Source organism: Bactrocera latifrons, unplaced genomic scaffold, assembly GCF_001853355.1.
Source record: "Bactrocera latifrons isolate USDA-ARS-PBARC rearing strain unplaced genomic scaffold, ASM185335v1 scaffold_21, whole genome shotgun sequence".
In the NCBI taxonomy this organism is placed as follows: Eukaryota; Metazoa; Arthropoda; class Insecta; order Diptera; family Tephritidae; genus Bactrocera; species Bactrocera latifrons.
The window spans coordinates 1,421,997-1,440,846 of NW_017535630.1; the positions used below are offsets into that span (position 1 = coordinate 1,421,997).

An 18,850-nucleotide genomic window follows, 5' to 3' on the forward strand; every position below is an offset into this window, starting at 1 on the left:
TTCAGTAGGCAATGGTCTTGAGGCCATGCCCACAGATTCAAACAACAAACCAAAAATGTGATTCGTGTCAGGAAAAATATTTTTATCGAAATATAAATAACTAGTGCACATATCGATAAACACGACGCTAACGCACAGATGACGCATCGCTAAGGCTACCTACGATCGTAGAGATGGTACATGTTCCGTAATTATTCAATTATTCTAGCATAGATCTTACAAAAAGACTAAAAAATATAACTAATAAAGAGCTGTAATTAAAATTGGGGACAATTTTTTCACTAAATGTCAAATGAAATTAAATTAAATAACATTTAAATTATTCCAAACGCTTAGCTTTATATCGTAAATTACAACAATCGATACTGATAAATGGCTGTCATCGATATTAGCTGTGTTTACGAACAGCGGCATTCCATCCTTATATTCTACTTGTTTGGCTTTTTAAGAGATAAGTGCTTTCTTTTTCCTTAAAATGGATACATTGTTGGAGCCGGTTTGTGATACCAATCCTTTGGTCTACTTGGATATCACTATTGGAAATGAATTTGGTAACATTATAAATTTTATTAAAACATTAACTGAGTTAATGTTGCACCTGTTGTCTAGCTGGACGAATGGTGATAGAGCTGCGCAAAGATGTGGTGCCGAAGTCAGCGGAGAACTTTCGTGCGCTCTGCACCGGTGAAAAGGGCAATGGAAGAATGGGCAAACAATTGCATTACAAGGGCGTGCGTTTTCATAAGGTAACGCGTTTGTATGTCGCACAGAGTGGCGACGTAGTCAATAATGATGGCACCGGCGGCGAGAGCATATATGGACCAATTTTCGAGGATGAAAATTTCACATTAAATGTAACTAGTAATTGATTTTATACGAAAGTAATACAGCTGATGTTGCAACAAACTGTTTTGCAGCACGATGAAGGCGCTATTAGCATGGCTAACTATGGTGAGCCAAACTCCAACAATTCTCAATTCTTTGTTGTCTCTGTGTCGAGCAATAATCTTGACGGCACCAATGTGGTCGTCGGCAAAGTTTTACGTGGTCTATCCATTGTATCCGACATGGAGCTCGTTACGTCGGATGATGGTAAACCGCAGGAGGTTAGTTTGAGTATAATGCTTAAAAAATTTCGATTAGTAAAAATCAACTTTTAGGATATAGTAATTACGGATTGTGGCGAAATACATCCAGGGGAGGATTGGGGTTTCCAGGACAACGACGAGACTGAAGATAAATTGCCGCCTTACCCACGTGATTGGGATAAAAAGTTTGAATCATATAATGTGCGTATACTTGTTTAATCAGCAGCGTAAAATGATTCTTAGCAAATAAATTAAATGTCCATGTTTGTAGATTGAAGATATGGTAAAATTGCTAACGAGCATACGCACTGCAGGCAATCACTTTTTCACGCAACAAAAATTCCCCGAGGCGCGTCGTAAGTACCGCAAGGGGAATCGTTACTACAATCTCTTACGTTTACGCTTCGATAAAAAGGAGCACAAAGCTACGCCACGCGTTGAGGAAGATATAAAAAAGTTAGACGAATTCTCAGTACTTAATAACACAAATTTGGCGGCGGTGGAGTTGAAGTTGCAAAAATATTTCGAGGCCAGGCATTCCAGCTCAGAGGTGCGTACCCACACAACTTTCTGTTTGTGTATAAATAATACAATCCTTCATATTTAGGCGATTCTTCTAAATGAGGACCATGCCAAAGCCTACTATCGCCGTGGCCAGGCGAATATCGGTTTGAAAGAGTATGAATGTGCCATTGCCGATTTAAATCGCGCCAATGAAATAACGCCCGGTGATAAGTACATATTAAGTGAATTAGCACGCGCCAAGCGTTTACTCTCCAACTACAATCAATCACAAAAGAAGGCGATGAAAAATCTCTTCAAATAACCATAGTGGACGTCGCTAACGAAACGTGTTAGATGCTATATTAATAAGCTTATTTGTTGCTTTTTTATTGTCTACATGCATTCACACAATATTCGTACATATATAATTTTTACTATTTGTAAATTGTTCTGTTGAAAAGTACATTTATAATATATAGATTATAGATAGGCATATACATACAAACAAACATACATTCACACATATAATTAATTAGTACATATGTATATTAAGTACATACTACAAGGCTGTTTTATATTTGCCCTTTTAAATCCCATTATACATGTTAACCAACAAATTGTTTGGCAATAAACAAAATGAGGCTACTCAGTGACATTAAATACAGTTGTAAGACATTTTGTGGAAAATTTGATATTAATTCGGCAAAAACTTCGGAGAAGACTGCACGATATGCCAAGAGCACAACGAAAACAATCAATCATCTTGCCGTTCCCACGACTGTCGGATTTAAGTAACTGGAACGGACCTGAGTTTTTCCAGCCAAGAACGTTTTCTGCCGCTACAACAACGTCATCTCTTGTACAATTGGTCTACATTGGCAAGTGTACGCTTTAAGCATTTGGTAGCCCCACAGCACGAGACACTGGAGGCGGTATCGTCAGTGGGATCATATATTTTGTTGAAATTAGCGACAAGCGCAGGCATCCTAAAGGATTACTACAAAAACTGGTGAATGCGGTTTATTAGAATACCGGACTAACGTAACAATAATTCATAAGGTATTTGGAGGAGTTTAGACATTTCAACTTTACCGTTCCCATAACGGATCCGGCAAACGACTGTCAACTTGACAGAATTTCGCCGCTACAACCAAAATAACAACTTTACAATTTTACCAAGTTACTTTTTGTACAAGAGTCTGGTCTCAATGGAGTCACTACTAATCTAAAAGAAACGAACGGTTCTTACCTGCTGTCTGATTTTACCAATTGCCACATGCTATCCAAAAATTACACTCGGAATGAAAAATAACGGTTTTGTTCATAAATTTCATTAACTTGCTATTTTATGGAGTTCCCATTTTGAGCAATACTGCTTTTATGGCCATCAATTTTGAGGTTATAACTTTACATATTGGAAATTGCTTGTTGGGTTGAATTAATAGGCGATATTAATTGAAAAAAAGTTTGCACTGAGTTTGTTGTTGTAGCTATAGAATTTAATATTTTTATAGTAGGTTTTTTCATATTAAACTGCTTCCTGCAATCAAAATTGTTGTAGTTGTTTTTTTTTTTCATATTAAACTGCTTCCTGTTTATCTCCAACCAAAAAAAACGCATTCAAAAAGATTCTTGTGCTCACCAAATGCAATCCAGGTTAATATGAAGATAACCTCAAAAAATAGTTACGCCTCCAATTACCTGTTGAATGAAAAAATTAACTAAATTTCGCTTAACCACAATAATTTTATTATTATAAATTCTAAGAAAAAAAAAACAGCAATTGAATAAATAAAATTATTTAAAGTTTACGCGATTTTTTTAACTCAACATTTTTTGTGTCAAAATTTTTTCACAATAAAATTAAATTTAAATCGTTTACAAAATTTCAATACTCACCGCACGAAAACAAATCGAATTTCAAAATTTTTCGCGTTTACATGCGTGAAAAATAAATTGGCATTATATGCATATAGTAAATATTTTTCCACTTCCTAACAAAAAATATATATTTACGCATGCATATATATTTGCACAACTAAATGTTACTTACTAAAATATTAAACTAAATTTAACCACTTATTTTCGCTTGTGCACTGTGCTTATTGCTAAAATCTCGTCTAACCGATGTGTTTATTAACGGTGTCACGGTTATTTGCTCAACAGTTGTTGTCTTTCTTACAGCTATGTATATGTATGCGTTATGTATTAATTTTAAAATTATTTCTTTAATTAATATTATTCATTTTAATTATTTTCGGTTGATGATTCACTCGGTAAAAGTATTAATACTAAATGGATTCTTAGAGATTTGTTACTGCATCACCACTCTCCGCTCTTGCCGCCGCAATGGCAGCAGCTGCTGCTGCCGAACTACCCGAATAGCTTTTCATGTTGATCTCCATGGTCGTCAGCGCGCTGGAGACATGATATAAATTCTCCGAAAGTATAGCGTACACCTCGAAGAGCTCAGAGTCCGATTTGGAAACGATGAAAGCCTCTGAAAATTTAATATAATTTTATTAATTAAAAGCAAGAAATATATAGTACCCTTCTCAGAGAAATTTCTTCTAACATAAATGATAAAAATAGATATTTATCTTGATTTTAAGCGATCAATTTGTATGACAGTTATATGCTGTAGTGATCCGATCTGAACAATGTGTTCGGATATTGTACAGTTACATCGAACAATGAACCATACGAAATTTTGTGAAGGTAACTTTTCAAATAAACAAGTTTTACTGACAAAAGCTAAATTTTAATCGATCTGTTTGTATGGCAGCTATATGCTATAGTTGTACGATCTGAACAATTTGTTCGGAGATTGTACCGTTGCTTTGAACAATAATCCATGCGAAATTTTGTGAAGATATGTCGTCAAATAAAAAAAAATCACCAACAAAAATTTTATTTTGATTGAACAGTTCGTATGGCAGCGATTTGCTATAGTGATTCGACATTAGCGGTTCCGACGTATAAGCAACGTCTTCGGGAGAAAAGGTTTTGCGCAAGATTTTAGATCGATATCTCAAAAACGGAGCAACTAGTTATATACATATATTACAAACAAATGGACAGACGGACATGGTTAAATCGACTGAACTCATGACGACGAAGATTTTTATGTACTTTCTAAGGTCTGCGAAGCTTCCTGCAGTGTGTTACAAACTCTGTGTTAAAGTAATGTAGCATGTTCAGGGTATAAAACTATTTTTTGAGGTTAAGGCAAAGTTCAGTTCAAAATAATTTGCATACCTGTGCGATCTTTCATGATACTCTGCGCATAGGCGTTCAATATAATAGACATTTCATCGAATTTCAAACGACTATCCAAATTGTTGTAACTGAAGATTGTCAGGTTCGGATTGGACGCAGTCATTTGTGAGATGCGTTTGTATTGACGTACATGTGTTATAGCCACGGACCACTTCTGCGCCTCGATCAGCTCTTGCAGTGTCGTCTCGAATTCCTCGCTAGTCATTGGTATGCCCGGAGAGGGTGTGGGCGTATGTTCGCCCTCGGTGGATGTCGATGCAGCTTCGAAACTTTCGAGCTCGGCCTCACTGACGCTGCGAACTAAAGCGTCGCGCACCAACGCGTATAAATCAGATATGTCATGCATCTGTTAGCAAAAAGGCATGCATAAATTTAAAATACTCGTATTTTAATAAAAAAAAAATAATAAAATCGCTTGTTTGTGTCGAGAACCTTACATTTTCATTAATCCTAAAGTGATTAACAACATTCGAAGATATTTTGTGATTCGACTCGATGAGCAACAGCAGCTGGAACATTAGCTTGTATAAAGCGCGTCCAAGATCTAATACCACCTCGGAAGAGGCCGGATCGAAAGTCATGTAACCAATATTGGTGCTGGTAGCCAACTCCATGCTAGATGCTGCCACGTCGGCTTCGTTGAAGAGCGACAGTTTGCAAGACGTCTTCACCGCATCGAGGCACTGTAGAACCAAAAAATATATATATTTGTTAAGAAATTAGTTTAATTGCATTATAATGCTTCAACACACGCACCTCCAGCACTTGATCCTTGCGATCGAAGAAGGTCTCCAAATGCTCCTGCACTTCTAAGACATTGAAACGCAGCGTTTCAAAGAGACGCGGCGTGGTCGTCTGTATGTCACTGCACCACACACGCGGCGGATCGGCACGCGAGCTGAGCAGATCGGTGAACAAAGATATGCGATTGCCCAATTGCGAACCAATACCGGTAAAATACTTTTTCGCCTCCTTCGAGATGCTGATCGTCTTGAAGGTCAACTCTTTAATTAGTCGATACAATTGCATCAGCAACTCAGAAGTATGCGCGGACGGCTGATTGCTCAGCATCAATTGCAGTTGCTTGCGCCAGTTCTCCTCCGCCTCGTCGCGTATGGGCGCGCCAAAACGTATTATGCCAGGCAAATGTGGCGATGCATTGCATGGTGTTATATCACCCAAATCGCCAGCACTGGAACCGCTCGTGTCGCTGCGTGAAACCGAATTGCGGCGTCGCCGCTCGCGCAAACTCAACGATGTGGGTGGACCGACATTGTAGGCGGATTTTAAAAATGATTGCCGATGATCTTCATCGATGGGTGATTCCGATTCACCATCCTCATCGGATGAATCGTCTGCCGTCTGTCGGCGTCGTTTACTTAATATGGGTGTCTTTTCACTGAAACTATCCTCCAACGCAGACGAATGACCGCCTTTATTGGAGCCGCCGCCGCCACCGCCAATGCCACTGCCGCATGTGAGGCGCTCTTCATCGCCCTCGAAGAGTTGATGCCGCCTTACGCCCCAATTGAAATTGTCCGTGGATTCGCCGGCAATGCTGTCTTCGTATTCGAGAAAATCGAAATCTTTGAACACGGTAAAGTCGGGTTGACCATCGTCGCGGCGTGAACCACTGCTCAGATCACCCTGTGGGCCGGAAGTCTCCTCGGTGGAGGAAGCAGCCGACGATTGACGTTCCATTAAATCGGATGATTGACTGAAGATCACCTGCATAATAGAGAGCGAGTGTTTTATAATATTTTTAAGGTTATGTTCATGAACACGCTGCAGACAACAATGCTTTCAATACAAATGCAAGTGCATGGTGTATTTGTGTTTTGGAAACATCCGCTGCACGGTTAAAGCACTAAAGAAATCATTTCATATATACATATATGAGTATATATATACTATATAAATAAATTTAAAGGTAACTGATAAAAAGTAAAATATAATAACGCTTACGCTTTGTCTGGTTGCAATGGATCCCGTTAAGATCGATGTGCTCAGTGACTGCTGTCAGCAGTCAATGTGGCAGGTGTAAGCAAAGTTGAAAACAACAACAGAAACAACGAAATAATTTGGAAATTTTATAATAAAAACGTTTTCGGTTCAAATCGAGTATGTAAAGCGGCCATCGAAAGCTTGCACACATTGAATGAAATTGGTAGTCTACAATTAGGCGCGATCCGCGATTTTAGCGAAATTCTATTAAGTCTAGCATACACTGAAAGCGAGTTAACAACTACTTTTCTAGCTTCTAAGTTAAATTTGAACACATTTCTCAACTTGGTTTCGTTAGCGACCTAGTATTACTCAAGCCAAATTTTGATAACCTGTTCCGTTGAAAACCTAGATAGAGATTCTCTCTAGCAGTTCATTTCGAATTTTGCCTTCATTTAATATTACTTTATAGAAGCTTTCATGGAGGCCGAATATTGAAGAGAGACCAAAAAAAGGCATCGATCGCCTAGTACTAATGTAGAGGAGCCGTTAGCAAAAGCTAGAGTCTCTTGCCGAAAGTGGTCCTCTGGCTCTACAACACCATAGTCAGCCCCATTATTTCTCTGCTTTTATACCGGCGAGAGAGTTGTGGGTAGGAAGATGCCGTTGCAAGAGAGCGGCAGTGAGCTTCTTTGAGGATGGGCCAAAGTTTTGAGGAAAGGTTGGTGGATTGGTTTACTGTCAGTAGCACTCTATCAAATCCAGCTTCAGACTTCCTGACTTTGATCTTGAACTGATTAACAATGCGTTCAGGGTTGGCCAAAAAGTGCCTAACCTCGCTATCAATGTCTTTTTTTATATTTTTTATATTTTTTTTGTACGAGTGCGAGGTCACTGAGCAATATCAAGAAATTTGTAATGCTGAAGAGCTAGCAAGAAATGCACCCTAGAACCGCTATCGGTAAAATAGGAGCGGTCGGTGCTTCCGTATCCACTGTTCTTCTACTACTAGATAGCTAGGCTTTGCGAAAGTTTGGCCAGCGCTGGGCCATCATGGTACATGCGCTGTCGCAAAAGCCTTTTGGCTAAAGATCGATCGCAAGAGATCTAGTGTTCTCATTGCTCTCAGTAACGCTAGCCTTTTCCTAGTTGTGGAGCTTTTAATAACAGGCCATTGCCCTATTGGCGTTCAAATAGTTAGGCTGGGAATCTTACCAGACGTCATCTGCAGAAGCTGTATGGAAGAGGATGAGTTGGAAACAACTCAACACTTCTTTCTTAACTGGAGAGCATACCTTCAGATATTCCGCCGAACTGCTGTGCAAATTATAAGTTCGAACCAAGCAGTTTTTATTTTCTTTGGCTTCACAAAGAACTACATATAGCAGTTCCGAACGATCTTTGATCAGCCATCTAAGCTAACCGCACCTAATATTACTTGATAATGATGATTCTGTTCTGTATTAAAATTGCCCTACGCTTCTTAAAGTTTGTTGATTTCATACCCTTTTCTGAAACTTCTTATGAAACTCGTTTATTGCTATTAAACCAAATCACTTGAAAATCGACGGATCGAATAGAGTTATTGACTGTTTAGTTTTTGGTTAGGAAAAATTAACTTCAATATTCCTAAGCCTTGTCGCAGGTCTCTTTTCCCATTTTACTGTAAACTAAATTAGCAGATTATGTCCTCTCCAGCGTGCTGTGCGTGAGTTGAACTCGATTTCTGAGCAAGTTCTAATTGATTTTTCTCACTCTAGGACTGCCTTCCTTAAAACCGTTGATTCTGTTTTTTAGATCTAGATTTCTCTTTGAGTAACTCCAAATTAACCCATGCGCATTTTTGGGATATTTATAAGGATTATATAGTCGATGTTTAAGCAACTTTCGAGTATTTTATATGTAGGTGATGGTAAAAAAATATACAAATTTATAAAATAAAATTATAAAATAATTTTCACCCTCAAGAATGCAAGCTCAAGCTCGACTTAAATATTTTTTTCACAAATGTAGTCAAGGCATCAGCAAGCGGCCGCAAGCTACCAGCAAACGCAATCGAACACACACACTGATTGAAAATAACATTGAAATAAAAAAATACAAACAAAAGCAACGACAAAAAACAAATAAAACAAAATACGAAAGCAAACGAGTGATGAATAATGCGACGAAAACAAAAAATAAATTGTGTTACAACAACAAAAAAGCGAAGCCAAAGTAAACGCTAGAAATTTGTGTAGGATTAATAAAATTGGAAAAAAGTGGTTCATACGCCTACCTTTGAGCAAATAGAGTTAATGAAATCATCCTGAAACACAATTTTGACATGGAGCAATAATTGTTTGTATATCACGAAACGAATTTAACATGGAAATAAAATAAGAAATGGTAAGCGGGTATCGCGAGGTTAATAATAATTTATGATGAATACAATATTATGTCTCATAAAATATCATGTGAGAAACATCTAATGAAGTAAAAGGGCATTAAGGGAAATCATTATAAGTATATGTATGTATGTATAACCAATTAAGAAACTAGCATGCAATTCAACGCAAGTTAACGAAAAACAAAACGAAATTTTAAATAATTTCACCATAGCACTGGCCGAAAATGGTGGCAGCACTAAGCAAAAAACGGCTTATTAAACAATAAGCGCCTCACAATTTAGCTGCAATACATTACACAGCGGATACGCGCTCAACGGGTGCATGAAAAGCACACGCACGTTCGGCTGTGGTGAGTATATGGCACACAGGCAGCGCATACATACCGATGGTGACTTCGGCAAGCCCACGCGTTGACCACAAGTGGTTAGCAGATTCACTAGACACTCGCGTACGCGACCCTGCGACATCCATGGACGCTTCCAGCCGCTAAGCGAAGCCGAGTCGGCCGGTGAAAGACTGGCGCTGCGGCGTGGTGAATTTGGTGTGCCCACAGCGCTGTTGTTATGCTGCTGTTGCAAGTGTGCACCACCCGTTGATGTGCCGTAATTGCCCTGTGCCGCCGCCGCTGTCATATTGCCAACGTTGCGTGATTGCGCACCGACAGCGCCCGATACACCAGCGCCGGCGTTATTTAACACGGTGGCGTTGCTCGCTGTCGTTACGGTGGTGTTTGTAGAGGCGTTCGATGAGTTCGTGCCGCCGGTAATGGCGGGATTGTCATCGGTTTTGAGCAGTATGCGTCGACCAATGAGCGGTGTCTGCGACACGTCAAAGGTGAATTCCATAGTGCGACCAGCAAGTTCCTTTTTACAGAACATATCCGAATCCGGATATGTGCCATAGAAAGACAACGATAAACCGGCGCTACAACCTTCGCTTGGCGGCACCACTTGCAGCGACGAACTGCGTGTCACAATCAATTTCAGTATCTTTAATGCGTCCTTCCAGTTGACGGTCTGCGGAGGTGATAAAAATTAATTTAATATAACGATAATAATGTACCAGAAGATACTCACGTCCAAATATTTGCCGATTGCGCGCAATAAATCGCTATTGATGGTTTGCGCTTGCGGCGCGGAGAGATCCACATAGTGCAACATGCAGTGTATGACATTCAGTACCGGCACCTGTATCTGTTGCGGCCCCTTCTCGAGCACCTCAATCAGAAAGGCCAACATATGTAGACCCATGTGTGCATAGGTGTCATGCAAATATTTCACCACACACTTGGTCCACTGGAACGATTCTTTGCAGAATGTCTTGCGGCTGTAGAGCGTCATCACGGTGCCGAGGTTCTCCAATTTGGCGCCAAGTTCCGATGAAACTTGTGCTATATTCTCGGCGCTGCGTATGCAAATCTCATTGGCATCCTCGTAGTGCAACAACATGTAGGGCAGCAGCGAGATGACGTTCATGGGGAAGGCGCAGCTTTGTGTGGGATCGCAGACGGGCAAGTTGAGCATAGGTGCGAATTGTGAGAGTAGCGTTATGGTGGGTTCATATGTTGAAGTGTGTGTGCAACCCTGGAAATGATGAGATTATGAGTATATTATATTGAGTATGCATAACGGTGTAGTTATATCCGCAACAATTTATATTAGGTTTGCTGGGAAGTTTGTGACACCAGAGGCGCAGCCTATAAAGAGTGTCTGTCCGTCTGTTGTTGTTGTTATTGTAGCGGCAGAAATCTTCCGAGTTGACAGTCTTTGGTCGGAAAAAAATCCGGGTTTGTTTCAGTTACGTAGGGCCGGCTGTTGTGGGAGCGGTGTGTCCATTGGTCCGTCTGTCTTTATATACGCTAAACGAGCCCTTAGTTTCCAAGATATCGTTCTGAAATTTTCCAATTGTTCATTTCTCTTCAAGAAACGGCACATTTGTCGGAACCGGACCACTAAAGGATATAACTGCCAGCTGGTCTTAGTTCTAACGTATATATAACCCATATATATTCTATATAATAGATTATCAAAAAAGTCTTGCGGTATTTTTATTGAATTTTCAATTGTTCAAACAAAAAAAAAAAAGAAAAAAAAACTCATGCCCAGCTCTTGACCGATGCTTCGGCTGCTACTATGACGGTCTCTTTCGACCAATTCAGCCAGCGGAGCGTGGCGCATCTTCGACCACCTCTACACCAGAACGAAAACGTTGAAACCATCGTTGTGCGGTGGAAATGGAAACTGTGTCGGGTCCATAAAATGCAAAAATTTGATTGGTGGCTTGAGATGCTTTTTTGCCTTTATCGTAGTAGTACTGTAAAATATGCCGCATTTTCTTTTAACTTTGCTCCATGTTTGCGACGCTATAACTCACGAACGACTTAAAAGAAACGACTATCAATCAAACACGTGTTAGCGCGTGAAATGAGCTTTCCAAAAAGGTATAGCATGATCCGATGTGACGAATAAAACAAGAACTACGCACTCTCAGCGCCAACTAGCGAAAATACCGCAAGACTTTTTTGACAACCTAATATAGTTGTTTCTAGACTGATCGATTCTAGTGATCGCAGTATGTGCACAAGCTATGAGTTTCGAACTCTAATAGTCCGTTTCTACGACAGTCCGGTTCAGGTAACCGGTGTGAATCCGAATCAACCGCAGAGCAGGAATGGCCAACTCGCTTGGAAGGCTTCCTTACAGGTCAAATATGTTATGGCCCAGTGAGTCTAGAGATTGTTTCTATTATAAGAAGTATTAACTAAGAAAATGAAAACCAGGTGGCCACTAAAGCACAACAATTTTCGATTTTTTGAGTGAAATGACATTTAGCAACCCCTAAACTCCTCTGCTTGTAGTCATATCACACTTTACCTTCAACAGCAGCGCATGTACACCCGGATAACCGGTCCATTTGAGTTGTTGTTGCAGCTTTTCAACTTTATCCCGAGCATCAGGCCGATCGAGGGGCAAACGATGCAATACACGTGTCAACAAACGCACAGCCAACAGAAATTCATGCTCATAATCGCTCTCCAAGAGTGAAACCGACAGCCAAAAGAGTTGCGCCAGTATGGTCATTTTGTCATCCTGTGTGGAAAAAGAAGAAGAAGCGGAATGAGCGTCAACAGTAAAATTAGAAAAGTTTGAGGCTAATTAAATACCTGTGTGGCGCTGTCACCCAGCATTTTCAAACTTTGTGCGCTGCGCGAGCGTGAAAGTGCGGAGCCGCCGAACTTGGCGGCATTTCGCTCCAGCTCCGACATGCACGAAATGCCAGATGCGCGATTACGCAACTCAACTGTGAATGAAGAATACATTTTTATAGACAATCAAATGAAATTGTAATTAAAAGTAACTGTTAATTTTTGCGATTTGAGTGCCAACGAACGCACCTTGTTTGTCGCAGGGCGAATTGGTGCTCTTGCGTGCGCAATATGTCACCGAATAGCTAGTGCTGCGTGCATGACTCTGCACGGAGAAGTTCGGCGATTGCGGTGCTATGCCACCCGATGGCGACTTCTTGCCGGGCAATATCGAATTGGGGCCGCCATCTTTGTTATTCAAGTTCGGCGTGCTCTTGAAGATGTCCTTCATGACATCCAGCGGTCGGAAATCGGAATCCAAACTATCAACGGCTGCTTCCAGCGTCAGCAGCAGCTCCGTAACATAACCCTGCATATCTTCACCCTGCTCGGCCACCGTTTCGACCAAACGTGACAATATATCGGAGAGCATACGCGAGTTGATGGGCACGTTGAGTGCGCGGAATATCTGCAGGCAACGCCCAGCGTAGTGACGTGACGAGCAAGATAAGCCCAATTGCAGCGCCGTCTGTGCCCAACGCTCCGCTATGCGTGCCTGCGGATAACTATCGGCAAACACTTTCACCATGTGCTTGAGGAAGCAGCTTAGCTGCTCGGCGGACTTCACCATCCACACTGCAATCAGAAGATAAAGGGTAGCTAATAAATTTTCACAAAGTACACGCAAGTAATCAAATAAATTTGTTGCAAAGTTCAACGCAACAGCGCGTGGCATAACGGTTGTAAGGCCGCATGCATGTATGACGCACCTTTGGCGGTGATATCCTCGTAGTTCCACAAGGGCTGGCAGGTGTCTTGTGCGAGAAACTTTAGTAAACTTTTGATTACATGCGAGATTAGCATGGTGGGTCCGGGCTGTGGCGGCGCATTCTCGTCGGCTATTATCAGCGGCACTTCGGAGTTCTCTGAAGTGTTCGGATTTATTTGTATGTTGCCGACATTTAGCACAACTTGGTGCTGTTGCGTAGTCGCTTGATTGGACTGTTGATTTTGCTGCTGCTGCTGTTGTTGTTGACCAAGCACTTGCAGCTGTTGTTGTTGTTGCTGTTGTTGTTGTGGCAATTGCGTTTGCACTGTGGCATTTAGTGGCGGCGGTTGCTGCAAGTTGGTGTGTAGTTGCACGATTTGTTGTTGTTGCTGCTGCTGCTGCTGTGTAACGTTGTTGTAATATGTTGCATGCACATTTTGCAAGTTGGCGGCCGTCAACGTAGCGGCACCATTATGGCTCATGCCGTGTATGACGCTGGAGTTGGAGAGCGGCAAGCTGCAGGGGTTCACATTGTACAAATAACTGTCGAACTCTTGATGAGATTCTAAAATTTAAACGGAAATGGCGAAAGAGTTAAAAGAGAGAGATAAAATAATAATAAGTTTTAAATAAATGGAAAATGATAATTAAATGAAAAAATTAAAAACTAAATATTTAAAACAATTTAATATTTTTTCATATTTCTGTCCAGGTGGCAACACCATTCCCATATATGTTTAATGATACTTTTTCAGTAGCTCACATTTCATAATCTAAATATTTAACTTTTTATTTTGTCATTTAGATTTGAAATTGGTGTAGGGTGGCAACGCTGTGTTTTAGAAAATTTTAAATTCAAGCATTTATTACTAAAGTTTAAACTTGGTATTAAACTGTCTTGCACATATTCCCTTTACAATACTTTTTTCCAAACAATTTAACGGCAGGTGGCAACTCTATAAATAGTTTCTTTTTTATTTACTCTAGGTTTTGAAATTTATGTAACTAATCTCAGTTGTTATAACATTAAAAAATATGAGAGTACTTGATGGGATAAAAATCCGGGTTCCTTTCACTCGGGAAGTTTAAAACCTTCGAATGTATTTCTAACGTGATGTAGTGGATTTATACTCGAGTAAGGGTATTTTTTAGAAAATATTTGGAGGAAATGTTATGTACATTTATTTTACAGCAACATTAGAGATTCCATTACAAAAACAACAATATGGTTTCTTCAAATCTTCGCTTTCTGCCATTTGACTGGTCACGGATTTCTGTCCTTACTGGAAATAGCTTCCAACTACTTCATCATTAGAAGTGTATGGGAGCGTGATTATAGCGGAATTGCTGGCAACTGCAAAGCTAGCAGAGGGGACACCCACTCTCATCCGAATAACTTAACAAAGCTCATCTTGCAGAAAATGGTACAATAGGGGTACTGCGGTAAGGCTAAAAACCGTGTCAGAAGTAAGTTGTCAAAGGTAAACACATCTGGCACTTTTTTCTCCTTTTTCCAGCCTTTGTAAGATGAGATTGAAACATCTCGGTAATTTTACCTTCGGCGAACCCGCAGTCATAGGCGAAACTGACTTTAGCCATATCAATCTATTTGTGATCAACTCAAAGCGCTTTGCCGATTTGTGAAAGTCTTATGATCTATTATATAAGAATTTTTGGAATATGTCGTATAGATATTTTTAGTAGGACCGATCTTTTAATTTAACGATTAGTGAACGAAAAATGCATATTATTATATAAATCATAACAAAAAAGCACACGGAAATCGGAATTAAATTTCCCGTGTAAATGATAAAACCCGTATTTTGCTACGTTGGTAGGACTGTCCTGTCCTTGAAGACCTGCTACGTTCTGGACGACAACTTCAACTGATGAAAATGGTAAAAAAGTGAAGGATATGGTACTTCAAAATCGTCAGGCAAGCGTTAGAGAGTTGGCAAAATTCTAGCGAGCCCGTTCGAATGATTTTGGGTAGGAAACGCGTTCTTGCTCAACTCGTTCCGATAAACTTGAATTTTTTTTTTTTCAAAAAGAGTACCTTAAACTGATCTCTTTGGACATGCTTGATCGTGCGAGGAGATAAAACCAAAATCGCTGAAGCTAAAGGCCATCGCAAAAAGGGATTATGAAGTGTTCCGAGAACTGGAAGAATCGCGGTCATCTGGTGGATATTACTTGTCTTACAATTTCCTTGTACTTTTTTACCACAATGTATATACTACATAATTTTTCAAATTTAGATTCATCTCCTCAGCTATTCGAACTATTTTGAAAATCGAAAAAAAAATCATATAAGATTTTCGTAAAAATGGCACCACCCTAATACACAGCATGTAATGGCTATTTGAATGAAATCGTAATTTCGATTTTGCCTCGCTTTGTAATTATCTGCAAACGTAAATAATACCTGTAAACACATTATCAATGACGGGCAACGATGGCACCGTTAGTCCCAAGTCCAGTTTTGTTGTTTCGCTATTCAGCAGAATACGAGCGACGGTCAGATGGTCATTATGCTCGGCCAAAACGATCTGCAATGAAAGGGGAGCGCGCAAATTAAATTGAAATCATTAAAATGCACAGTTATACAACAACACATACGCATGCAAAAGTACGAGAGTATAGCTCCTGCAGGAAGCCAAAGAAAGGCGACTTACCAGCAAATTAATGCAAAGCTGCTTGCAGTGCTCGCGCACAATGACGCGCGTATGATCGAGGCCCAAAAATAAAATGTGCAACATCAACGGTAAATGCAAAGTCCAATCAATGCCCGGAATGCCGTCGACAACAATGTCCGTTAACAGCATCACGGCGACGTTACAGCTGAAAGTACAACGCACACACATACATATACGTATGTATATACAAGCAAAGGCAAAAGGAAGTATGATAAATAAAGAGAAGAATGTAAGCATTCCGCCGCAGCGAGCCAGCCGCAGCGTGGCAACCGCGCCGACGGTGGCATTATGCAATTGTTACTAACCGATGGAAGCCGCTGATTGGCAGGCTGACGTCCGGTAGGAACTCGGTGAGTGGCGCGAAGTAGCCGCCATACTCCGGCATGGGCAGTGGATGTGGCGCCAACGGCGCGTCTGCTGAACGCAGCTCGACGTTCTCCTCCTGACGCAGCTGTATGTGTGTGTGTGTATGTAAATAGGAAGTTGAAGATGTTAAAAACATTGAAAAATACGGTAAATCAATTAATATGCATGTCTTCAGACAGTTACGCATACATGTATGTATGTGAGTGTGTGTGGGTGTGTGTGGGAAATATTACCTCCGCATCATTAATTAATATGTCTTCGGGTCGCGGCAGTATCGATGGCCCGGAGGCAGCGCGTATCTTGTCAGCACCGCGCGGCGGTCGATTGTTTGTGGTTTGTGTGAAGGCGCGTATGCCGCTATCGGATTTACAGGTTCTGCGAAATTATTATAAAAATATATGAATTGTTATGTAATAATAATTTCTTTAAATATGAGCAGGCAATAGCCATTGGCGTTAATTGTAGAAAACAAAATTTAAAAGTAGCGAAACAATTTCTAGAAAAAATTTAGCAAAAATGAGAAAACTAGAGTAATATAAGTCAGCTTTAATTTTGGTATGTGACTTGGCTAAAAATAATATTGCGCTTAAATGTAGGCAACATTTTCTAATAACAAGAAAGAACTTTAACTTAGGCTGTAGTATCGAATTTTAATAGCATAAAGGGGTTTTTATATTGACTTTAATTGGTCACTTTGTACTGCAACTATAAGCTATAGTGGTCCGATCTGAACAATATGATCGCTGATTGTGGCGTTGCCTTGGACTACAGGCCAAAACAAATAAAAGATTATATACAAGAACTTTATTTCGATCGTTTACTTTGTATAATAGCTATATACTATAGTCGTCCGATCTCAAACATTTATACAAATATTGTAGTAACGTTTTGGATAAGAATCCGTGACAAATTTTGTGAAGATATCTTGTAAAATAAACAAATCCATGTAAGGACTTGATTTTGAACATTTAGTTTGTATGGTAGGTATATGTTATAAGGGTGCGATATCGGTGGTTCCGAAAAATGGGCATCTTAGTGGTGAGAAAAGGATATTTGAAAATTTCCAGAGCGATATTTCAAAAACCGAGAGACGAACATCGACACGGACATAGCTAAATCCACTCAACTCGTCTCACTGATCCTTCGTAAATATATTTTATAAAGTCTTCGAGGCTTTCTTCTTGATATTACAAACTTCGTGGCTATCTTAAAGCAAACTTTTTTAATAACTGTCAATCCGACTGAAGAGAAGGACGATGGGACCAAAAATGCCTTCTATGAGCGCTTCAGTCGAACCTATGAGAGCTGTCCTGCCTTAACGCCAGGATGAACAAAGAAGATATATTTGGCACAACAACTAACGGGTTGAGGCTGATCGAATTCGCCGGAGCCCGAAATATGGTTATCTGTAGTACTAGACTCCAGCATAGGAAAATTCACCAAGCTAACTGGCTGTCCCCAGATCGAAAAACCACCAACCAGATCGATCGTGTTGTGATAGACGAAAGACACGTCTCCAGTGTTTTAGATGTGCGTACGTTCCGAGGTCCTAACATCGACTCGGACCAGTATCTTATTGCAGACTAACCGCCTCTGTGTAGCGAAAAACGCACGTCAACAGAGAGAAGTAAGGTTGGTCGTCGAAAAGCTGCTATCACAACAGATAGCCGAACGATTTTCTGCACAACTTGCACTTCTGCTGTCTGAGAGCACTCATCAGCAACTCGCTATAAGAGAACTGTAGGAGGGCATTTCAAGCTCCTTACGTACAGCTATAAACGAAACGATTGGTTTTCGGAAAATGCAAAAGAACAGCTGGTACGTGTCGCAGTGGAGAGAAAACCGTGTCTGCCTTGCAAAGTTACAATCGGCCACAATACGTGCGGGATGGGATAGATAACGAGACGCATTTGCAGACAAAAAAAGCCGTGAGAACTTGATAGGGGTAATGCTCGAAAAAAACTTCGCCTTAAAAAGCACTMGTACGAAACCGAGTTTAGACCGAGACTATGGGTATTAGGCGACGTTGTTTATAATGATCCGTAAAATATTTTCCATATATGCGATTTTTCTGTTTGACTCCCTGTAAATCGATCAGCTCTATTGCGTATATAAAAAACGTATAGGTTTTCAACTCAATGTGATCCATCTTGTGAATCCATCAGTCTCTATTACAAAATCCAAACACTGTGAATGAACACCATGACCACCTCCAATTCATAACATTTTAGCGAAGCTACCAAAAGCTATCGCTACTTTTACTCACCCTGTTTTGATGGGATCTTCGCCACTGTGACGTTTCGTATGTATAGTACCTTTCTCCACAATTAAATCCTGTATGCGCGAGTCATTGATTCCGCCAACTGCTTGACCTAATTATATCAGAAAAAAGTGCTATAAGTACAGATAAATATTTGTGCGACTTTCACTCGTTTGTCTTCGAATCCAAAACTGTATAGAAGTCAGCTCAAAAATATACGAAAGACTTTTAAAAGCTGTCGTGGCTCGGC

General features: G+C 40.3%; 2 protein-coding genes across 8 annotated transcripts in view; one reads left to right on the forward strand and one right to left on the reverse strand.

Moving 5' to 3' along the window:
* The first annotated feature begins 419 nt into the window (after positions 1 to 419).
* LOC108968329 (peptidyl-prolyl cis-trans isomerase D) lies at positions 420 to 2,252 on the forward strand. The gene is made up of 6 exons (XM_018932288.1): positions 420 to 551; positions 610 to 854; positions 918 to 1,106; positions 1,161 to 1,289; positions 1,360 to 1,638; positions 1,696 to 2,252. The coding sequence occupies exons 1-6, from the start codon at positions 476 to 478 to the stop codon at positions 1,912 to 1,914; spliced, it is 1,137 nt and encodes a 378-aa protein (XP_018787833.1). The 5' UTR covers positions 420 to 475; the 3' UTR covers positions 1,915 to 2,252.
* Positions 2,253 to 3,701: 1,449 nt separating this feature from the next.
* Positions 3,702 to 18,850, reverse strand: part of LOC108968330 (protein furry) — a 121,231-nt gene continuing 106,082 nt past the window's right edge. For 3 of the 7 annotated variants that reach the window (XM_018932290.1, XM_018932289.1, XM_018932293.1), the window contains 17 exons: positions 18,607 to 18,712; positions 16,574 to 16,715; positions 16,280 to 16,425; positions 15,954 to 16,119; positions 15,704 to 15,827; positions 13,280 to 13,843; positions 12,600 to 13,145; positions 12,369 to 12,505; positions 12,079 to 12,294; positions 10,282 to 10,788; positions 9,589 to 10,221; positions 9,094 to 9,123; positions 6,837 to 6,887; positions 5,628 to 6,599; positions 5,309 to 5,554; positions 4,851 to 5,217; positions 3,702 to 4,092 (listed from right to left, as the gene is read on the reverse strand). In XM_018932290.1, coding sequence (XP_018787835.1) covers positions 3,896 to 4,092; positions 4,851 to 5,217; positions 5,309 to 5,554; positions 5,628 to 6,599; positions 6,837 to 6,887; positions 9,094 to 9,123; positions 9,589 to 10,221; positions 10,282 to 10,788; positions 12,079 to 12,294; positions 12,369 to 12,505; positions 12,600 to 13,145; positions 13,280 to 13,843; positions 15,704 to 15,827; positions 15,954 to 16,119; positions 16,280 to 16,425; positions 16,574 to 16,715; positions 18,607 to 18,712 — 5,150 coding nt within the window. In that variant the 3' untranslated portion in view covers positions 3,702 to 3,895. The remainder of the gene's footprint in view (positions 4,093 to 4,850; positions 5,218 to 5,308; positions 5,555 to 5,627; positions 6,600 to 6,836; positions 6,888 to 9,093; positions 9,124 to 9,588; positions 10,222 to 10,281; positions 10,789 to 12,078; positions 12,295 to 12,368; positions 12,506 to 12,599; positions 13,146 to 13,279; positions 13,844 to 15,703; positions 15,828 to 15,953; positions 16,120 to 16,279; positions 16,426 to 16,573; positions 16,716 to 18,606; positions 18,713 to 18,850) is intronic. The other 4 variants (XM_018932294.1, XM_018932291.1, XM_018932295.1 and 1 more) reach the window with 2 other exon arrangements.